Genomic DNA, 23483 nt, shown 5'->3' on the forward strand with positions numbered 1-23483 from the left:
AAAAATATATCTTATTACAATGGTTTAGTTATTCTTAAAGAATTATAAATTATTAATTTTTGGAGGAAAAACAGGCTGTTATATAAAAAATTCACATCACACTCGCGCTTAAAGCCTACGAAATTTGAAAGTTTACATTTAAGGAAAAAAGTCAAAATCCGTTATCACAATACATAGGTATTTTTCACTAGCCTATTTAAATTAAAATATTATTTTAAAAACAAACGATTAGTTTTAATGCCAATTCTTAATTTTTTTTTTTTTTGACTCAATTTTAAATAAAAATCATTTTTATACGTATATATATATATATGGGTGTGTTTGTGTTAAAATTTTTTTTTATCTTATTTGCATAAGAAGAATTGTAGACAGACCTACAACATTAATTCTTTAAACATATTAATAATAATCTCATTCTGTTCGTCAATACATGTACATATTATAGAAACATATACATATACAGATATACTAAATTATATCACATTTGTGAGATAATCACACAAAATAATAAAAGCTCTTAATAAAAGGGATTTTTTTTTTAAATAATTTAAAATCACTAATAACTAAACATATATATATATATATATATATACATTAATATATATAAATGCATAGCATATTGTATTAATTGTATGTGTGATGTCAGTTAGGAACACTTACGCTAAGATTAATATATCTTTTTTTCAATATAGATATTTGAACATGAAAGACATCTGGCAAAACAAATTAAAAAACGCCTGATGAGTTGGGATTTTTTTTTTTGCTTAAGTTATTATATTATATATATATATATATATATATTTTTTTTTTTTTTTGGTGCGAATTATTTATAGCCTAAATAAGTTAATATTTGTTAAAATTCTAAACTCTACTTTAGTTTTATCATTGTCTGGAGGACACACGCGACATCAAACACTCGATAATATAAACATATTTTTTTTTCGTTTTGATTAATAATTCCTCATTGATAATATTATATTCACTTTATATATTATATATATTTTATATCTCTCTCTACCATTCACTTAAAATACGTACATTAATAAAAAATTATTTTGCACCTAATACACAATATATTTTTTTGTTTTTTTTTTTAACTATACTCTATAAAACTCTAATCTATAATAATTTAATATTAAATGTTTACATTCTATGAATATATAATATATATAATATATATATATATTATATTTTTTATTAAAAATCCTATAAAGAACAACAACTTATATGGGTAAAAAAATAAAATAAAAATAAAAAAGGAAAAAAAATATTAATAATAATCATATTATAATCTGGCGACATATATAATATATATAATATAAATATAATCCAATGTATAAATGTATCGACAAAAATAATAACGAGAACAAAAACTAAACGTAACATAAAGAACTGATCACAATCGGTTTTTTTTTAACTTACGCACACGGTTTATAACGTATGAAACAATATATCATGCCGTATGCTAGTTTTTTTTTTTAAGTTTAGTTTTACTTAATTAATATATATATATATAAATATTCACTTCCAAACACTCACGAGACCAATATATTATTACACGTATATGTTATAATATTATAAATTGGGGATTTTTTTTTTTTTTTTTTGTTACTTGATGATATCGACGACGACAAAGACCGCTACTGGTTGATACGAGTGTTTTTCGTCTTGTAACGCACAGGCTGTTCCGAGGGGATCAGTCTTGGCTCTCTCTCAATCACGGCGACGGCGGTGCTATTAGTGGTACGAGTACTATCGGTCGTACTAGTTATGGTTGGATTTTTAGTTGTAGTGGTGATGGTGTTTTGATGAGATACTGATAATGAGAAGGAGGTGGAGGATTTGGCGTTCGGCAGCGCCGGACATCCGGCGCTCTTTATTCTAAAAAAGACCTATACAGCTTCCGTTTTTCTATTGTGAATTCGTGATCGATCACTATAGTGCCGCCGCTTGTAAAATTCCTACACCAGAATAAAAAAAAACGAATTTTGTTAAGGCGGAAAATTTACGAGAAAAAACACTGCGCTGCATCAAACGTTTGATATGTGGCGGAGCGAGTAAATAAATTTATAGTTAAATCATGTTTCGACAAACTTACCTAATGAATAGTGGAATGAGTGACCATGCATTTCTAGGGTTTTGTTTGAGAGTAAGGAACAACTCAAAAGTGGACACTGTATTGGTGTCGCATTTGATCGTACCGATTTTCCGGCATTCTTGTTCACCTTCGAAATTCAGGTACAAAGTGCATCCTCTGTGAGGATAGAAAAATGTATTAGTTATTTTAATCGATTAAAAAAAAAAAAATCTCGAGTATAGAAAAAAAAATATCCTAATAAGTACTGAGGTCTCAAGTAAATAAGTGAGAGAAGTGAAAACAAATTGTTATCGAAAAATAAACTAAACTCACCTGAGACCACAGGGTTCACTTTCAGCCATTTTGAGAACATCATGAGCTATTCGGTGGAGTAAGTCAGGCGGCAATAAGACTTCGCCGCACGACAATTGCGCACGTTTAGCGGCCTTAAGTTCTTCTTCAAGTCGTTGGTGTAAGGCCATAAACGCACTGGTCTCCGACTCGATGTCCTCCAATTTCAAGATTCCTGTGTACATATAAAATAACACAGATCTTTAGAAGGATGTAAAAATAAAAAATAAATGATTTAAATAAGAAAATGAAATATTAACATAAAATGTTTAACATTATATTCTAATTATTTATTAGAAAAATAAAATTTCAAATTTTAATTTATATTTATTGGAATAAAAATAAAAAATAAAAATTATCAATATTGAGATGTAAAAATAAAAAATAAAATAATTTTTAATAAAAAAAAAAAATAATAATAATAATAAAATAAAATAAAAAGGCAAGTACCGAGAGTGGAATGGACCGGGTACGACGGTTGTATATAGTACGGAGGTACGACTTCCATTTTTTTCGGAATTTTTTCGCGCCTAGCTATCGTAATGACGAATGAAGTAGTGAAAGAAATGTTGACTGATTTTCGGTGGCGGCGGTTTAAAAGGAAAATATTATATCGTCGCGATTAAATATTCTTCTCATAAAAAAAAAAAAACAAAACCGACGATATTACGACTGGCGTCGAATAATCGCTCGTGAAACGCGACAACGGAAAAACAATAATAACAGTGATCCGCCTGTCACACACACACTGGCGTGATACTCGGTCGGTGTTCGTACAGCAGCTAAGGAGTGAACCGAATCTGACCGCGGCAGTTAATCGACTGACTAACGACAACGACTGCGAAACGTTACGTGCGGCTGTGGTGTACGGACTGACGGCTGTGCTGGCGAGTGGCGGCGGTCGACGGTCGTCGCAGTCCCATCCGCCGGCCGGCTAACGCGGATCAGCTGTTCGAACAAAGAAACCCCGCGCCCCGCCACTGCCGTCGCATCCCCACCGGCGGCGGTCGGTCGCACCAGCCGATCGCAATCGAGTGGGGGACCCCTCGGATAACCCCCCGCTCGCCGCCGCTCATCCCGACCCCCGAAAATCCTACTCCGTGCGCGTTGGGGCCCGGAGCCCTAAATAATATACACTCGCACGCACACACACACACACGCGCGCGCGCGCACACTTACACACGTATACACACGATCCCGCTCTCCCCGCCCGCCGACGATTACGCTTGTTCTCGGTCCCCCGCGCCCCGCCACCAGGCCATCGCTGCATCTATCTGTTCGGTCTTTCGTTCTTTGTCGACGGCGGCGCTTTCCCTCTCACTCTCTCTCTCTCACACACTCTTTGTGTGTGGCTCTCGCCAACTGCGAGTGAGTGTGTATCTCTCCACAGCGCGCCGTCTCTCTCGTTCTCTCGCTCTCTCCCACTCACACTCACACTCTCTCTCTCTCCCTCGTCGTTGTCGTTGTCGTTGTCGTCGTTATCCGATTCCGTTCCAAAAACCCGACCGATAGAGATAGGACAACCAACGCCGAGCTGGCCTTTGTTCCGCACGTACGCCATCCGTGTGCGCCGTACACATATGAGTGGGAGGGGAGAAAGGAAAGCGGCGATTTTACGGAATTCATCGTCGATTTGGCCTTTGGATGACATTACGGCACAGTCATGTAATGTCCTACCGCGGAAACGAGAGAAAAAAAAAAACTTTCGACCGTCGTGACGAAAATGGATTCAGAAATTTTCGGCGCGGCGGTCACGGGCAGCCGGCCTTCGACGCTACTCCTCTCGTAAACGCGTCGTGACGAAACAGATTTTTAAAATAAATCTCGTACGGACAAAATAATATTATAAATACGCGTATACGTTGTCCGCTACTACAACGCGGTTATAAGTTATAACGAGTCCTCTTCGCCCCAGCTCCGAAACTCCGTCACACGACAGCTGCCGCCCATTAGGACGTATACGTTATACCCGGTAGTCGGTTAAAATGATCAGTGTGGTAGGTGGAAGGGATCCGGTCGCGTATTCGTTCGGTTTTCGCGAATGTTAATCACTTGGTACGTGTTAATCACTCGAAATAATATTGTAATAGCGGACAACGTTACGTCAATACCCAACGGCAACGCAGCGATACGAGTGTATACGTGATGGATTGCACGTTGAAAGGTCGTCGGGTATTCAAGAGTCGTGTAAACGGGAGCCGTCCTGAGTGAATCGCGCGACAGAGTGTAATATATTATTATTATTATTATTATTATTATGCTTTAACATACATGGGATAAACGTACAATAAGTATTATATAAATGGTAATATAGGTCTCGGACAAAAGATCGTTGTATTATTTACGGTTTTTTTTTTTTTTTTTGGTGGGGAGAACGACGGAGGGTAATGATTTTAAACATAACCTGAACGACTGAATTGTGCTGCTGTTGTAGGAATACTGGAACGTTATTATTACACCGATTAAAATTAAAACTCCGAAACCTTCATGAAATTTGCGGCGAGAGAACAGCGAACGACTCGATCGAACCGATCGGCGGTTGCGGACCACAGTATTATACACGTATAATATTGCTACTGCTGATAGATGGAACAAAGGCTTTAGGCTGCGGTAGTTCGGATATTATAATATTGCGTTGTGCGTTGTACGATTATGAGAAAAATATAAAATACGTAACGATTTTGTTCTTTTCTTTTTCAATTAATAGTCGTCATGATTACTATAACTTCGTGAAGAATAGCACCACTCTCACAGTCAAAAGTGTAGTATTACCTACTAAAAAAAAAAAAATGAAATATTTAAGATTTAGAACGATGTGAACGCGGAGAAGCCATACAAACAATGACGTGTGATGCGTATAATGCACTTTGAACGATCTACACTACGTCACCAAAGATCAAATGGCTAAAAATGTAAAGAACTTTCATTTTAATATTATGACAATAAAACGACTAAACTTATCTACTGGAACTGAATTATATCCGACCTAAATATTGCATTTCATATTTTATAACTTATATTCAACTCAGTTTATTAGTTTTTGTCTGATCCCTTATTTAATAAATATTACGAAACCATACGGATATAATATAACGTCGCGTTGTCGTATATTGTATAAGAATATATAATATTATACGCGTATAGTTAGTGTTTTAAATTTACTCGAATGTTACATCACTCGAAATTTGGTATACAGCTGCTGCACACACCGCGCTGTATAATAATAATTTATAATATTATTTATATTGACCTGTGCACTACATAGTCCTATAATATTTTGTTCGGTGTACTTATTACTCAGGGGAAATTACTAACCCATCCCTCCGGCCAACGATACCATTCCTCTAACCGATTACCGCATCCGAGTTTAATGAAGATAGGACACGGCTATCAGCCCTTTTGTCAAGCCTTTTATCACCAACGCCCGCCCCACCAAAAAAAAAAAATAACACCCGCCTCCAGGGTATGAGAAACCTAACGGTGCAATATATCGTGAGTTGGGTTATTATCGTCGTCACGCTTCTACACGCGAGCCCCTTACAATACACCATTTGATTCACAGTCGAAAATTATGATATTATATTCAACCGCTTGTATCTCGTGTACGATACAGAACTGCACAGCGTTATTATAATATTCAATAAAATGTTATAGCCGTTCAACGTTATTTCTGTCTTGAAAAACGCATAACATTGCAAATTTTATGAATTCGGCTTTTTACCCTATTATTTTTGATATTAGGGTGAATTCATAAAATTTAAAGGCAATAATATTTATGAGAGTCCTGAAAGGTGTTTTTTTCGATATTTTAGTGTTGAAGGCGTTTTAAATTTTAAAATTTAATGGAAATCTTGATCATCAATAAAATTATATCTAATATTAAAAATAACCGAATAAAACGAATTTTTCTAACGTAAAATGTACTAGCTGCGCGTTAAACAAACGAAGACTACACATGCGGGTATACGTCCTCATGCGACACGCATATTAGCGCGATGTAGATATTATGAATCAATATTAATATTTATCTACATCGTAAACACATGTACTAACGAGGATCCATCTGTCGTCGTCGTCTCTATAGCCATAGTGCAGTATAATATTATAAAGTTGGTAGTTGGCACATAATACATGATATAGGTGTTAGAACAATAGCCACATAATGATTTCAATTATTCAATAATGGCCATTATCAGTTTTAGACGTCCGATTAATGGATATTAATTTTCACTGCGAAAACTTCGTTCGTTTCCAGTAGCTACGATTTCGTGTGTTTAATGTTCTCAACGGCTTACGAAAATGTTATTTTATATACACTAATAATGTTTCAAAATAAATTTTTAATTCGATTTTTGTAATAATCAATCTATAGGCAAATTCAATATACTATCGAAATAATATAATCGAAATAATATGTATGAATTTCAAGTTAAGTTACATGGATAATTTACATTAACTAAAATGTGTGAACCCCAATTTTGTTGTTCGGAAGTTTTTATTTCTGTGCGAGCGATCGAAGAAACAGTTTTATTGCGTAGTTGGCCCAAGTGGCTAAGTACGTACATACATTATATTTAGAAATATATGTACATATAATGTTTATGTCAAGTAAAGGAAAATAAGGTGTTTAGATTGTATACGAAATAATATGTCCACACAGTAGTCAGTTGCGTTACAGTGCAGGACAAGAAGATAAATTACATTGACCTTACGATATAACAAATAAATTGTTCGGTGAGTGGAACAATAAAATAATAAGGAAACTTCAATTCAAAATGAAGAGTAAATAAATAATGGATGTTTTCTCCGAAAATATATACTATAATTTATTGACAATACTGTAAATACGCAAAGCACATGTATTGGGTTACACGTAAACGTCAGAAATCAGAATAGCGAACATTTTTAATCTAATTTCAACCAAATAAAAACACGGAATGTAAAGATCAAACTATGAGCCGTATACTCCTCAGCTAGTTCACCGTCTATCATAATTTATGATTATTAATAGGCACTCTATCCAATTCTATGTATAGGATTAAATAAATAGTTTTTGGAGATAAGGAAAATCATGTCCACATTGTATTAATAATAATAATCTTTGTACCTATAGTTTCATGCACTATTTGAGTTTGATATCCATAAAAAATATTCATGTATAGTTTGATTTTTTCTTATCTGTCTTACAGTCTATAGTTATTAAATGCTGAGCTAACAAATTTAAACCATTTCGTCCTAGAAGTTTCGGTTATTTTTATCATACTAAAATAGTAATTAATATAATATTATACCGTGCAAATATTTATTCTTTAAAAAATACGTGAATATAAAAGAAAAAAGTTATCAGAATATATTTTTAACGCATGTATTTGTATAATGTTATCTTTATTCCATTAATTATACCTTGCATCACTCGTGCAGCTTATATGCCTATTGTATTATTTGATATAATATTATAATATTTTTATATAATATCATAGTAATATTTTATTACATACATTTATGGATGAAACATATTTTATAAAATTAAACCTTTTAATATCTACAGTATAGTGTTACCGCTAAATTGCACAAAAATTACGAAGTACATTCTATTTCATAATGATAATTGCAATTGAGAAACTTTTCACGATTGTCATTAATTTTTAATTTATGCAAATCATTCAATGATATTATATTGAGCAGTGTCAGAAAATGGACGTTCATAAATAATATTAGTTTTTTGATTCTGTTAATATTATGCGACACGGATTAACTAAAACCTAAATAAGACAACGAACGATAGAATATATATAAATAATATTAAAATATTGTAATTATTGACTAGACTTAAAACAAGATCACACAAACTCAATAACTGCGATTTCATAAACAAAACACATCGGTGAATTACATTTTTTTTTTTAAATTCAAGACTCGATAGTGATCATATTATTATAATTATAGGAGAATAAAATTGTACGCCTTGTCCTGCAATCACGATAGGCAACGCAACGTGCTTCAACAACGGAAATGGTACGCGGCTGGTTGAGAAAAGATAAAAATATAATATTCTTAGTGATGAACTCGACGACACGTTTTCAAGGAGTTCGGTGTAGGCAACAATAATTGGCTTCGTCTCGATTGTTAATATTTTCAAAATCATTGTAAATTACAATCTGTTATATTGGAAAAAATTAACATTTTTATTGAAATTTCGTCAGATTTCAACATTTCTTTAACATTTGTTATTTATGACCTCTATATATCACGAACGCGTACTTAATATTATCGATATAGCAAAATCACACATCGTATTTCTCATATTGTACATATAATATACGCATGAATCATCATTAGTGCCACAAAGTTGTTATTAAATTTAATAAATTATGTATTACATTAACACTATGTCAGTTTTTAAATTATAGTCAATTTAAACTGTATTAAAAGTAAAAATATTGAAATATCCTTCACGTCGCACAAGGCATTTACAGTATTGTAACAAGTTGTGTTTATCTAATTTAAACTAACTAGTTATAAAATTATGAACATATTGAACGTGGTTTTTGTTACATTATAATTTACTTGAATTGTATAATAATATATGTCACTGTGTTAAAGAGATAAGTAATAATATAAATCGACGTTGAGTTCGGGAGACGGTATATTACACATTTGCGGTATACGTCTTGAATTATTTTAATATCGATATAAATGGTAAATCGTCGAGAACGTGAACATTAGCTATGTTTTCTCGTCAGTTTTTTTCCAATATTCGAATTGCAACGTGCTTTATGAATGTTTGTAATTATTTTGTAGTATTATTTCATATTTTGTGTAATAACTGAAAGTATAAAATGTCACAAAAAAAAAAAAAAAAAAAAACGGCGCGAGCGATATCGTATTTAAGTTTAAAAATAAGAAATGTATTTTAATATTAAAAAATAAAACCACACTGATATCTGATTATTCCGATTTCGAATGTAAATATATCAAATGTATGTAAACTTTATACAGCGAACGACAGAGACAAAAAATAATACCACATAATTCTGTAATATAATCCAATAACTTTAAATTACTTTTATAGCTAATATTTTATCCGTTGGACGTTAATCAATATTATTATCATTTTATTATTATAATTGAACCGTAACTTGACATCGTCTTTTTATCTATATATACTCAATACTATATTATATTATGCCTTACAGTTTAGTCTAGTTTTTTATAAAAACAAGTATAATTAGAATCAACAACGAACGAATGGTCTATGATATTAATTTATACATTTATTATTTATGTCATAATATTTCAGATTGCTAATGATCACGTATTAATATTATTAATTATTTTACAAGACACGGGTACGATAGTTTTGCACGTTATGAGCTGTGTATATAAGTAATAGGTAGGTACACTCAAAAAATACAAAAAAAGATTAGGGTTCATAATAGAACTTCTGGTTACCTATTAAGTATGTCACACGACAAAAACGTGTACTTACATATTATTGTCATCGCCAGTACTCAGGGTACCTATGTATAGTATGCCAGCATAGAATTGTTTGTACGCGAAAAATCGCCGTTGCAATCGCGAGGACTACACAATGACGCCAAAAACATAATGTATGTACAGCGTGGCAGTTGTGTGGATTGTAAAAAAATAATAATAATAACAACGAGGGGTGGCATCGTCCAATGATCGATAGATCCCGCGTGTATGCCGTGCTAAGGATATCGATATATATGCCTAAATAATATGCATAGTCGTGCAGTGAGGGACATTGTGTTAAGTATACCTATACATGTACGTATTTATAACATATATACATACACAAATTGTACGAGTTGAATAGTCCTCTTTGTCGATCTCTCCCCCTCCTACATCACCGTCATAGTAACGGTCCCCTCGCGCTGAGGACATTTGTAAAATAATAAAGAAAAAAATACCCAAAAGGGTTGATGCGTTTTTCCTGACCATTGCGCGCGCGGTTGTCCCCGGTCGATTCGCGTCGGCGTGTGGTCTTCTCACAGGGATTTCTGAGCGCGGATTAGTGTCTCCCATAATATTATATTATGTGTAATTATAATGCACAACGAGAGTATAAAAAATTACCCATACACCGTTTGTGCACACAATGATAGTGACAATATCATATTATAGTGAGTAAGTATATTAATACGGTATAGTACATGGTCGTGTGTATAGTAGAAAGACGTAAATCTGGTTTCGATCAGACAATGAGAATATTATATTATTGTGTACGAGCTGCAACGACGATGTAAAAGAATTATTACCTACGTACCATAATGATAATATGACCGACTATAACAACAATGATGCTCGGGTGATGGTTGTGGTAGTGGTAGCGAAGGTGTGGGGTAGTGGAATAGGGTCGGGGCGAGGGGTCCGGCTAAGATTGTTCCCGGCCGGTTTCATGGGTGAAAAAACCTCACGACAATGGTCGTGGGTGTTAACCGGTCGTATAATAATCGTTCGTTTGTTGTACAGGAGCTAGACGAAGACGATTACGACATCGGTAATTTTTCGTTTTCCATTACTTTGAACATGGTTAAAATAATAATATACCTACCTAAGTACTGTACAATATTAATATAATAATATATTGTATATTATGTATTCGTACGGTTGTGCAACAAGGTATTAAAAAAATCACAGCAATGGTTTAGAAGTTCATAATCTCATGTGTTGGGTAATATTGTGAATCAAATATACCTCAATAATAATTTGTAGAAATTTTAGATTATTTAAACTCGGAAAAGCAATATATTGCGGTTTTTGTAATTACTAAATCTATAGAGTTAGTCAATTTGCATAAATTATGCAGAACTATTTTTATGCAAATTTTGTAAAATTGTAATCACAGATTTTCATCAAATATTCAAATAGATATACTATGATAGACGTTTTCGTATACATATACGAGGACGCACGGTGAGACAGATGAGATACCCCGTAAATGGCTGTACCTATTGGTTATTTTCAACTGTACAATGAATATACTCCACAGCACATATGCACCTATGTAGATGATATTTAAATTTATCATTAGATATTAACGAGTTAAGATGTTAAGCTACTGAGTTGTATCAGGATGAGTTAGTGTCAGGAATTTAGGTTAAGTTACAGTTTAATGATATAACGTATGACAAGTTTCATTGCATTTTTGTATGCAGCTAAGAAAACTCACGTAATAACGTTTAACGTTATTGTTATGATAGAATTATTCGAGTTTAATTTTTAAGGATCTATGCATTCGATATTCATCTTATTTTTGCCAGGCATACTTTGAAATGCACCCAGTGAGTGATTTATTTATTTATTTTAATACATTCATTGTAGATCGAATCGGAGCAGCATGTCTAGTAAGTCACAACCAACTTCGTTTAGTCAGCGCGATAACAAAATAATTTCGCCTTGAATAAAATCTATAATATTGTCTGAGGGCAAATAACACTGTGCCCATTGTATAATGATGGTTAAAAAAATATTATTTATAAGGACTAAATAATTATTATTTATACAAAATAAATTATGATTATATATTATACATTATATTATTTACTTATAGACATAGTACATTATTACTATGACTACAAACAGTCGAGTTTCGAGATCTTTATAATATTTATTCTCACTGTTGCGTGTTTATTGTATATAAATGAATAAAAGAAATCGGGTAAGTATACATATTTTGGACCGATTTCTCTAGCTTATGGAAAACTTATTTATTCGACATTCTTAAAGGAATAATATTAATAATAACAATATTATATTTGTTAACATATTTTAAACGGCAAAATAAATGATAGGTACTACGCTTTTCATCTGTAAATTCTAGGTCTTTTAAATTTTAATGCTTAAAGTAAAATTGAACGACATTAATTTTATTTTCTATAAGAAAATCGTTGTACATATGAGGGTGTTTGCGTCGACCTTTTCTCGAAGTTATTTCTTTCTTTAGTATATGTACCTATTATAGCATAATATATTATTTAAACTTTTGTGAAACCTGAGCCATTATTTTTGGTTTTACTGTATATTATACATTTATGCGGGACTATATCGTCGTATATTATAGGTAACAAAAGGTTTTCGATCCTTTTGTTGGTACCATTATGTTTTATTTCTGGTGTAGATGGATATATAGATAGGCTATAGATGGGTACGCTAAATTAACTCTGAGAGAAAATCTATGTTTATTATTATTATTATTATTTTTTTTTTTAATATTATTTAACCTTTACACAACTGCCGTTTGTCGATCAACCAACGTTACGTAGGTACTTGTGAACGGACAGCGAAACAAATTAATTGTTTTCGAAGCGTGCAATTCCTTATACAGGTTTATTTACGCCATAAAAAACAACAGGAGTTTCACAGCATCGCTCCAATGGGCTTTGGAAAATGTTCAACACTCTGTACATATCGACGTTCCGATTCTTTTATTTTCACCGAAACATTAGCTGACAGATTTTACAGTAAAAAACCACTAGACTGAGTTAACATAATAAGTACCATATTTGTAAGCGTATTTTAAGTAAAGAATTAATGTATAAACATTATAATATTAGAGCAACTTATTAAAGGCTTGTTCTTTATCGTGATTGCGAAAAACCCTTTACTATGTTGAACAGTGAACACTGTAAATAAAATATTTTAAATAGCATTTACGATGTAATATTTAAAGAATCATAGGAAATGATTGCCTTAAAATGTACCTATCCCTATGTATAATAATAAATAAATAAATAATAACTTTAATATTATAATATAATAAAAAATTACAATTTATGTTATTTTTTAGTGAAATTTTGTTTTCATCAATAATAGTACAGTTATTGTTGTTATTGACTTGTAAATAAGCTATTTAGTATTTATAATACGTATTTAACGTAATCCTTATACCAGCATTTTGCCTATTGGCAGTAAAAACCTTTTATATTATCAAAATCACAAATGTGAAAAGTACAACAAATATAGAACTGTGATATAAATAACATTAAAGACTCGTTTATACGTGTGACATGGAAAAAATGTTCTATTTTTATCGATAAAAGGTTGTAAACTTCTGAAATAAATAAATAATTGTTAGTTATCCAGTCTTTGATTTATAACATTATCATCATCGATGTATACACGTATAGTTAAACACAATTACACGATATAAAAATAGAAATTATGTATCGTATCGAATAATATATTATTAAAATAAATTTTATACTTGAATAGATTTTTTGAATTATTATTTTCTATCATAATTATATTTTATTTACCTACGAAAAATGTCATTCTTCTCCTCGGTCCTTGAATTCAGTTATGGTTTTAATTTTTCAAATACAAATTTTACGCCAATATGTAATAGAATCGAATTGAATATTTTTCATTAAATATTATAATAAGGAAGAAACGAGCGTGTGTAGCGTATATGTCGCTGCGGTAATATGGTTTTCGATGCAACTGTAATATTGCAAGGACAGAATACAATAACGTTACAACTAAAACAAAAAATCGAATCATTTCAGTTGGTTAACAGCAATCAGCATATTATATCGCTCAGTCGGATCGTGTCGTCGGTAATTGCAAATAACGATTCATTAACTACTTAGTATACCTACTACAGAATTTAAAAGATAATAAAAACCGACAAATCTACGAGAATTAAACCGTCACAAACATCGAACTGTAAAAATAGGTATAGCTTTTTCCTTTCTTTCGATCATTGAATGTGCAATTTTTTATGTTCCATCATTACGCGTTCAGGTCAAGGATGCATTTATAACTTTAATCACGCAATAATCGTCGTATAAAAGTCGTAATGTGCACAAGTTGGTTGTACCGGGCCGCGGAACTCGCCCGTTTTACTAAAGACCATTTATAGGTAATGGTTAAATGATATACCATTGCAATATATACTTGACAGAATCGTAGCGATTTAAGAATTAAATATGGTACAATTTATATTTATTCAAACATAGACAATTTTACTTATGCTAATAGTTTGAATTTTGCGTTATAAAAATTAAAGTAATAATAGGTTTAAAGAGTATCCAAGAAATTAGTTTTTATTTTTTGAGGTAAATAATTAATAAATAAACTGTGTACTAATGTAATGATCTAAATACGATAAAATTATGTAAAAATAAACTATAGTTAATGTATAAAATGAAAATATGTTTAATTTATTATGGACAAGAGACACTGTCTTTAAACAAAACTAAACGGGAAATGAATCGTATAATAAGTGAAAACATCTTAAGGGAAGTCTTTCAGCTCGGAATTACAGAAACACGGTTTTTGCAGAACAGTTTCAATGATCGTAGTGTTATACGTAATCGTCATGGTTTAGGGCGTTTAGATGATCATAAGTTTTGTTATAAAAACTTGACGGTCCTGTTATTTTGTTCTCTGTTGCATTGTTCCTAAGTAAATCGTTACGATACTAAAAGCAACAAAAATCTATTTTTTTAGTATTTTTTGATTTATGTTGATACGATTTTTTTAAGTCACACGATCAAAGTAAAATATATCATTAGAAATAAAGGCGACACGTGGTCCCTGCTCTGAATTATTTTTCCTGGGTGTATACAATGATTTATCGTTGAACTCGAATTCAACACATTAATATATTTAACACAGCGATACCTACACAATGACAAAGAACACTGGAAACGTATACTGTGGCAGAGTGATTTTCCTAAACGTATATTAATTTTGGTTCGTACGGTTCAACCCGCGGCCACTGCAGGTCACGTCGAACCAAAAACGAAAAACCTTTTTTCGCACGCAGGTTTCGTGGTCAAGAAGGTGCGAGTCAAAAGCGGAAAGGCGGAGACGCGGTGACGATAATAATATAATATGATAATGTGATGACGTGTGTTGTACGCAATTACATTGAACGTCAAAAGTCGCGTTTTTTAAAATTATCAAATGCACATTTTAGTGAAACATTAGCGAGCGATTCGAAGACCGCCGTGCACAAAACACTATATCGCTATCGCTGCCACGTTCGGAAGCGAAAGGGACACGCGCGCGCTCGGCTGCGAACAAAGGGACGCGTTGCATCGACTCGGCAAATCAATAGTCAACCTTGACAAAGGCGACGCCGTGGAACGCCACACGCACGGGTAAAGGCCACACAGCCAGTCAGCGACCAGCTGGCGTACGTGGACGGGGAGGGTAGTGGCGGTGGCGGCGGTGAACGCCGGAAAATCGTTACCGGCCGCCGCGGCCATGCGCACTGTCAGTTTCTTTGTCCTGGTGCACTTCATTCATCCGTCCGCCGCCGCCGCCGCCACTACCACCGCTCCTGATCTACACAGCTGTGCGGGGCGAGGGGTGACTTTGAGTGCACGGCATGGGTTGGGGGAGGGGGGTGCGTGCCCTTATGTACATAGGGGGACAATGACGCCGCTGATTTTTAACGCTCGACATCTATATAATATATATACGTATAAATGATGGCGGGTGGTGGAGAACAAAGTGCGAGTGGTAACGCTGGGTAGGGGAGGCCGCCCCTCTCACTCTCGTTCCTCTCCTCATTCCGTTACAGCGGTCGTAGTTTTCCCTTTTATTATTTTTTTAGACTCTCGCCCGCCCCCTTGCAGCGCTTGGGGTGAAATCCGATGCGCATATACCTATATACACGTTATATATATTTTATATATCTACATGTTTAATATATATCTACACGTCATATGTGAGTGCGTTTATATATGTGTGTACATAATATAGGATTTGGTTAAATGTTGTAATATAATAATACCTACTGGATATATACACGATAGTTGGCGCGAAGACTCTTATTGTATGGTGGTGTCGGTAAGAGGGGAAAAGCCAACCTCAACAAAGAAAAAATTCATCCTCAATTTTTCCACGAAAGTATATATTTATATGCATTATGTCAATATACATGTATAATATGTACCTAACGGACTTGTTCACTTGTATCTATATAATATAGGCTTTGTTCGGGTTTTTTCCATTCTCTTCCGTCGAGTACTCGCCACTGTCGAGATTTTCTTGATAAAAAACGTTAAACGCCACCGCCGCAAAGGTTAGGTTAACCTAACCAGGCGTCTTCTTTTTTTTTCGTAATGTATACCATTTTTTACTCTGATATAATATCTAACCTAACTCGGCCTGATAATTTTATGGAATAAAAAGAATAAATATAATATATTAATACACGTAAAAAAGACTATAACCAACACTAATTTTTCGAATAATAAGAATATAATGTAGGTATAATGTATACATATATTATTATGATACATCTAATATAAATCTAAAGGTAATTATATAAAAGTACTTTGTCGTTTTTATATTTTTGAAGCGTAATTTTTAATAATTTTTTTCCTAGTTTTTACATTCTGATATGCATAATTTACATGACTTATATATAGTATACACATACGCTTGCGAAAAGTAATTAATATTTATATATTTACATTTTTGATGTTGACTCATCCGTGAAAGATTCAAATTGGTCCTAAACTAATACTTCGCGTACGAAACCTTCACGTTTTTTATGAATATGAAAGCTAAAATGCACATGTACCTACCTAAAATTTTTTAATTACTTAATACACTGTATAGCTAGCAAAAGAACAAAAAACATTTCCTGTGATGTAAACGATCTATACATGCGATAATATATCATAGATATAGTGAAATATACAACATAACACGCGTTACACGCGTCCTCCATAAAAAAATCAGATCAAGTCATTATATTTTTTTCGTTCAATCTATCCGACGGGACAATAATCGTCGACGCATTCGCTAAAAACGATACGAACAATCCGGGACGCGACGAATCAGTACGTTTGTATAAAATAAGTAATAATAATTTATAGGTGTCTGTTTACTTTTTAATGCGTACAATACATAATCCATTGCATCGCCGTCGTCAGAATTGTTTTACAGGATTTTGTTTTAAAACGGTCAGTTGGCATACTCGTATTATACCGAAGAATCCTATTTTCTGTAATTAATGCGTTTCGGTTTCAATCGAGACTGGATTTTGTTATTCGGCTCATAAGTCGTAGGTGCTAGAGTAGGGTTACTTCGAGCGGTGAAAAACGCATAATATTACATAGTATTATTATAATATCACAAGAGACGTATAATATTATAATCATAATATGATAGATTAAAAAATATATACCGAAGAAATAATCCAGGTGTTACGATCACTTCGTATGATCGTATACATTTCATGTTATTGAATTCGTTGTATAACGAAATTTAAAACAAAAATTAATCCCACGAATTGTCACAAACACATCTATAAAACAGTATTATAGTTGAAATCTATAGCTCCAGCAATAATAATAATAATAATAAATTCTTAATATTGTACTCTGTTCCTTTGTAACATTAGTTTTTTATAAGCAAATATTATTTCATAAATAGGTATGATTTCATTTTTCTGTGGCACTTAAAGAAATTAATAAGTATTAAGTATTAATGATTGTCTTACTATGATGCATTTAGTTAGAAAAAAACATAAATAATATGTACTCGATACTCATAGGCGTGCGCAGACCTTGCTGACAGGGGAAGCAGAATGTATAGATTATATTATATTATAATTTAATATTTTTTTGGTTATTACTTATTAGTTAATTCAATAAATATTAGTGATGTAAAGTATTTTAATTTTATATATCATTAATTTAATTAAAAATTGATAATAAAATATATTGGCGCGATTTAAGCTGGATTACCTCTACGGTATAAACTATAAGCAAAGTATCTACACTCGTTATCATCGCGTTATGCGCTAAGTTAGACAACACAAAAACGTCGTGCACCGCGCATACAATGTTAATATATTATTATTAATTATATAAAATTATTACATTATAATATTTTTTTGAAATTTTATTTGGAAAAATAGGCAGAGCAGCTGCCCTATCCCTCGGCGCACACGCCTTTATGTATATGTACTTATATAGAAAACATTATTAACAATTTTACAGATACCTTTAGGTTAGATAATTGTGATTTATTATACCTCGATGGCTTAATATTTATAAAGAGATCATTTGCGTTCGTTGACTAATTTATTTCCAAATTATTGTACTAGTAAAACGTATTACGTACTATCGATGAAATTATTATATCGCTTAAGAAATTTCATATTTTTTTTTATAGGTTTTTTTATTAGTACTTATTTGAATATTATCATAGAAATCGTTAATGCAATTTTTGTAGAATCGTCAGTCAATTAGATAATTTAATACTTTAATACATTTAAGTGATGTGTAATTTTTCGTTTTTTTAATATTATCCTTTTTACTTTTCGCTAATTTCACTTTTTTACTTTTTTATTATCATTAATAAAAAGTTTCATATTGATATTTTATTCAGCCGTTGGTACTTAAATAATAAAAAAAAATAAAAAAATATACCTTGAGCTTTATGTCTTTGTTGAGTTTTGTAGATCACTTGTAATAGCAGTAATTAACTTCAGGTAAAAAGACAATTTAAGTTGATTATTTCACGGGACTTAACCTTCAACTTAGTATATTAGTTATATAATTCATACTCGTATAGTTATTGTTTGGTTTCATTAAAAAGCGTGTGTGCAGCATTTGGTAATTTGGCGGACAATGAATTATGGTAAGTGGATATTTGTATTTAACGAAAGTGGGTCTATCAATTATTATTGATGCATCTTAAATCATATTCCTAGTACTGGTATAATAAAAATTGTAAACCATTCTGAATTAGTGGAATTTAATAATATCATTTCCCGCTGTCAAATGAAATCGATAATTTAATTATATAATACATTATACGTGAATAATACGTATCATACATGTATTATAGATAGACACACAGTAGGTACAGTCGACAATAGTAATATTATGTCACTGTCGCGTAATTTGCGTATATCGTGTGTGACTAGTGGATGTAAATACAATTTAATATCATTGACTAATAGACTATAATAAAATCAACGATGATGGTAGAAACATTGGTATATTGTCCAGTTGGTACCCAATATTCGTTTTCAGCGGTGCGGTACTCAATACGCGTTTGCATTTTGTCTACGATGTCCGTGATATAAAATTATTAGTTTTAATGGCGATTAAATGTATCGTTAATTGTGGGTTTTGATGACTGCTTATTACGATGTCTATTTTTACCAATCATGATTTATCAAAAACAGGCTGTGTAACTTGATTTCGTTGTCTCATTAATATTTATATTGATATTATTATACAAATTTTATAAACAACTATATACGGTATAGTTACAGTTTGAATAATTTAATGCTGATACCATAGTACGCATATTATACATTTGGGATGTTATAATTAATAATTTTCAGTTCTATTATAATAATAATTATTAATTATAATAGTTAATGAGATCACCAATAAGATCACTGAAGCTAAAGCATTTAGGTATCTATTGACTACTATTGTTGGTTGCTGATATATATATATATATAATATGTAAAATTTAGTCACTAACAAAGCTGATTTTGTGACTTATTGTCGATGTGTTAAACATCGTGCAAGAATTCAGTACCTATTTGGTATTTCAGTATTAATGTATATATATATATATATATATATTATGAAGTACTAATATCCGTATAATGAAATATAAAATATAGTCTATAATGGTATCTTGAATTAGTCGTTTGATTATTGGATGGAATTTCATTTAAACATGTATTATTTATTATTTTAAAATGGAAGTAAAAGATAGTGGTAGTTGCTAAGTAAAGACTAAAGAGTCTTAACTTCCAATTTTGGCAGGCATACAATCGAACATAACTGTTCTATTTTTGAGCTTAAAACGGTTTTTAAAAAACTGCGATAAAGAACAACAAAATAACGTGATACAAATTGAAAATAAAAGATACGCTTTTATAATGAGAATTTTTAAATTTTTTTAGTCGACAAATTAACTACGATTTTTAGAAAATGTATGCTTTAAAAATCGAAAAAAGTTTTGAAAAGTATCAACCTATTTTAACCTATTATATCAACAATTTATCGTTTAAAATAATTAAGTATTAACATACAACATCCACTTATAAGACGTTATAATCATATTTAGTTGCACACAAAAATTATTAGACTTACTAGTATATTTTCTATACGTATGTATTAAATGGATATTTTTATTTTATTGTGCTCTTGGGGTTTATTTTTCATGTTGTAAAGTGCCTTAGAATACCAATTTTTTTCATATGTATATTATGCTTTACAGCTCTATACAATTATTTTTTATTAAACATTATTTGTAAATAACACAAAATAAAAACTAATAACTTTTTAGTGCCTTTTGAACACTAAAAACAAAAATGACCTATACACTTAAATTACTTTATTTTTTTATTGCTCTATATGACGACGAAAATTGTTATAAAACAAAATCAGATCAATACACTACACACGAAAAAGAAAACGGTTGGAAATATTTTTAGTTTTGTTATTTTTATTAACCTTCACCGGTTCCATTATTCTATAATATTATTATTATTATTATTATTACATGGATTGTACACGTTTATAATATTTATATTTTACAATGTTCTATTCATATACCAACAACCTACGTTATCATCGCCGAGTCGTTCAGTCGAAACGGTATTAATAACGTTCGCTACCGTATTACCACTTTTATGTAGGCAACAGGCACACGTTATACTAATACATATTATACACTTACATATTATACATATGTATGTATTACATTACATTGTGTACCTATTACCTATCAACCAAAGTACCTACCATCAAACGTACGTTATTGGACAATGATTAAGTGCGTGTCTGGTGTTTGCGTCCTTGGACATCTATCGGTATTGTGTGTGTGTGTGTATGTGCTGTACTGCAGCTCTGGAGTCCGGAGGGAGAAACACGGGTCGCGGACGCCGGTTGACCGGAGGCAACGTACGGCGGGGATTTGATGATTAATTATTCGAATTAAAACTTTTTTGTAAATTATTTTTTTCACCGATTCGGCGGCGGCGGCGGCGGTGGTTGGGATATTGTTCTCCACGATTGGCAATTCGCTTTTTATACTAAAATACAATTCGTTTGAAATCACAATAATAATAATAATAATAATAATACACCTTTTATAGGCTATATTTTTTTATATATAGGCATGAATTCAAAAACAAATCATTGAATACGAAAAACAATTCGCTCAGTTAGAATGTTTCCAAAGAAATTTTATTGTATATTAATATTATTCCTATTGATTATTATTTATTAGTAATTTATTTTTCTCTAATTAATTTAGTACAGTAAATAAAATTAATTTTCACTTTAAACAAATAAAATCACATCGGTATTATATTCTATGATTTATAATATTGTGTATGATAATTATTATAAAATATTACTATACAACAAAATTTAAAAATGTAAAATGTTTTGAAATTAATTAATTTAATCACAAAATATTTCAAGTTATAACGAATAATAATTTTTGAATTATAACACGATAACTAAAATCGCTATTATTGATTCAAAAAATAAACTTTAAATGTCTATCGATATTTATTTAAAAATATCATATATTTTTAACATTTTTAGGTTGCTCTAAAAATTTGAAACTATATTTAATTAAATGTAAATATAAACAAAAATAAAAATTTTGTATTATATAATATAAATTATACTTTTATATCTTATTATCAAATACAAATGACCCACTAAGATATTTTAAATTCTTTTACCTCATTGAACTGAATATGCTAAATATATAAAATAAGAAAAGAGTATTTAATTTTAAGCATACAAATACTTTGAGGAAGTCTTTAAATTATTACTACCAAGTACTTTATAAGACTTTTAAATATTAATATCAGATAATATAATAAAAATAAGAATATTTAATAAAATAAAATCATCATTTTTTTTTATTTAACGTAAACAAGTTCTAACAGTAATTTTATTTGATTTAATAACTAATAAGTAACTTCATTCCTTTTTAAATGCAATTTAAGTAATGTTTAATATTGCCTAAAAATATTAATTGTATTTTGTTTTTGTACTTTGTAGTGTTAATCGCGAAGTGACAATTGAGTAGGTATTTGAGATTTTTCCACCGAGGAATAGAATACTGCTAGTTCAGTTAATTCAACAGATAGGTATTTTATGTATTATAAAATGCTTAATGTATATATTAGTGATAGCAGCATCTATAATTCCGGTAAGCGATTCAGTGATAGTTGAAACGATTGCAGCTGTCATTGATCATTTTACACCATCTTTGTCGGAGTTAATATTTATTTAAAAATGAAAAATTTGATGGTAATATAAACGATATTATCATATTATTATCATCGGTCTTTCTCTAACCTTGACTGCAAATCAATACATAAGATATACTATTAAAATACGCATAGTTTGTTTGAATAATATATTTAAGACTAATGCAATTTAGATGAAAAAATAAAACGGAAGGATAAAATTTCAATTTTTTAACATGTCGTCATGGGTCATAACGATATATTTTATGAGTAAATATACGTGTATTGTATATTTGTATAATCGAAAAGAAAATGAGATGAATGCTTATTTTTTACAGAATAACGTATAGCATAATATTGTAATATACTTTAGCGGTGATCACTGTAGATTTTCGGCGTATAAAGTATAATAATAATACTCGTATACAGGATTGTTATCGGAGAGTCGAACGGTAATAGTTACAATAATATATATAATATCATATATCAGTATTTAGTATCTACATTATCACAATTTAATAGTATAGAATTTTAATGATTTTCTAAGAATCGAGAAAAAAAAAGATTTTCAGACGTAGAAATAAAATATTTATATAAATATATATACCTACATATCGGACTTATAAAAATATTATACACGCGCCAACAGGAGACCCACACTGTACACTATAGATACTCGCACGCCAGTGTGTGTGCGTGTTTGCATTACACATAATAATAATATAATAAACATATATAGTTTTGAATTTGACATTGGAATCGGTCGCGTATGGGTCTTCTTTTATATCCTTTGTGTTTTTTTTTCTCTTTCGTTTG

The 23483-nt window shown here is 31.2% G+C and overlaps 1 protein-coding gene across 2 annotated transcripts in view; it reads right to left on the minus strand.

Moving 5' to 3' along the window:
- Positions 1-1567: 1567 nt before the first annotated feature.
- The window catches only part of LOC112603538 (protein charybde-like), a 37666-nt gene continuing 15750 nt past the window's right edge, over positions 1568-23483 (minus strand). Inside the window, exons 1-4 of one of the 2 annotated variants that reach the window (XM_025352156.1) lie at positions 2879-3317; positions 2411-2603; positions 2099-2254; positions 1568-1961 (exon numbers count right to left, since the gene is read on the minus strand). In XM_025352156.1, coding sequence (XP_025207941.1) covers positions 1877-1961; positions 2099-2254; positions 2411-2603; positions 2879-2936 — 492 coding nt within the window. In that variant the 5' untranslated portion in view covers positions 2937-3317 and the 3' untranslated portion in view covers positions 1568-1876. Of the gene's footprint in view, positions 1962-2098; positions 2255-2410; positions 2604-2878; positions 3318-23483 lie in introns of those variants that run through there. The other variant, XM_025352155.1, reaches the window with a different exon arrangement.

Source organism: Melanaphis sacchari, unplaced genomic scaffold, assembly GCF_002803265.2.
Source record: "Melanaphis sacchari strain LSU unplaced genomic scaffold, SCAv2.0 Contig10_pilon_pilon, whole genome shotgun sequence".
Classification (NCBI taxonomy): domain Eukaryota; kingdom Metazoa; phylum Arthropoda; class Insecta; order Hemiptera; family Aphididae; genus Melanaphis; species Melanaphis sacchari.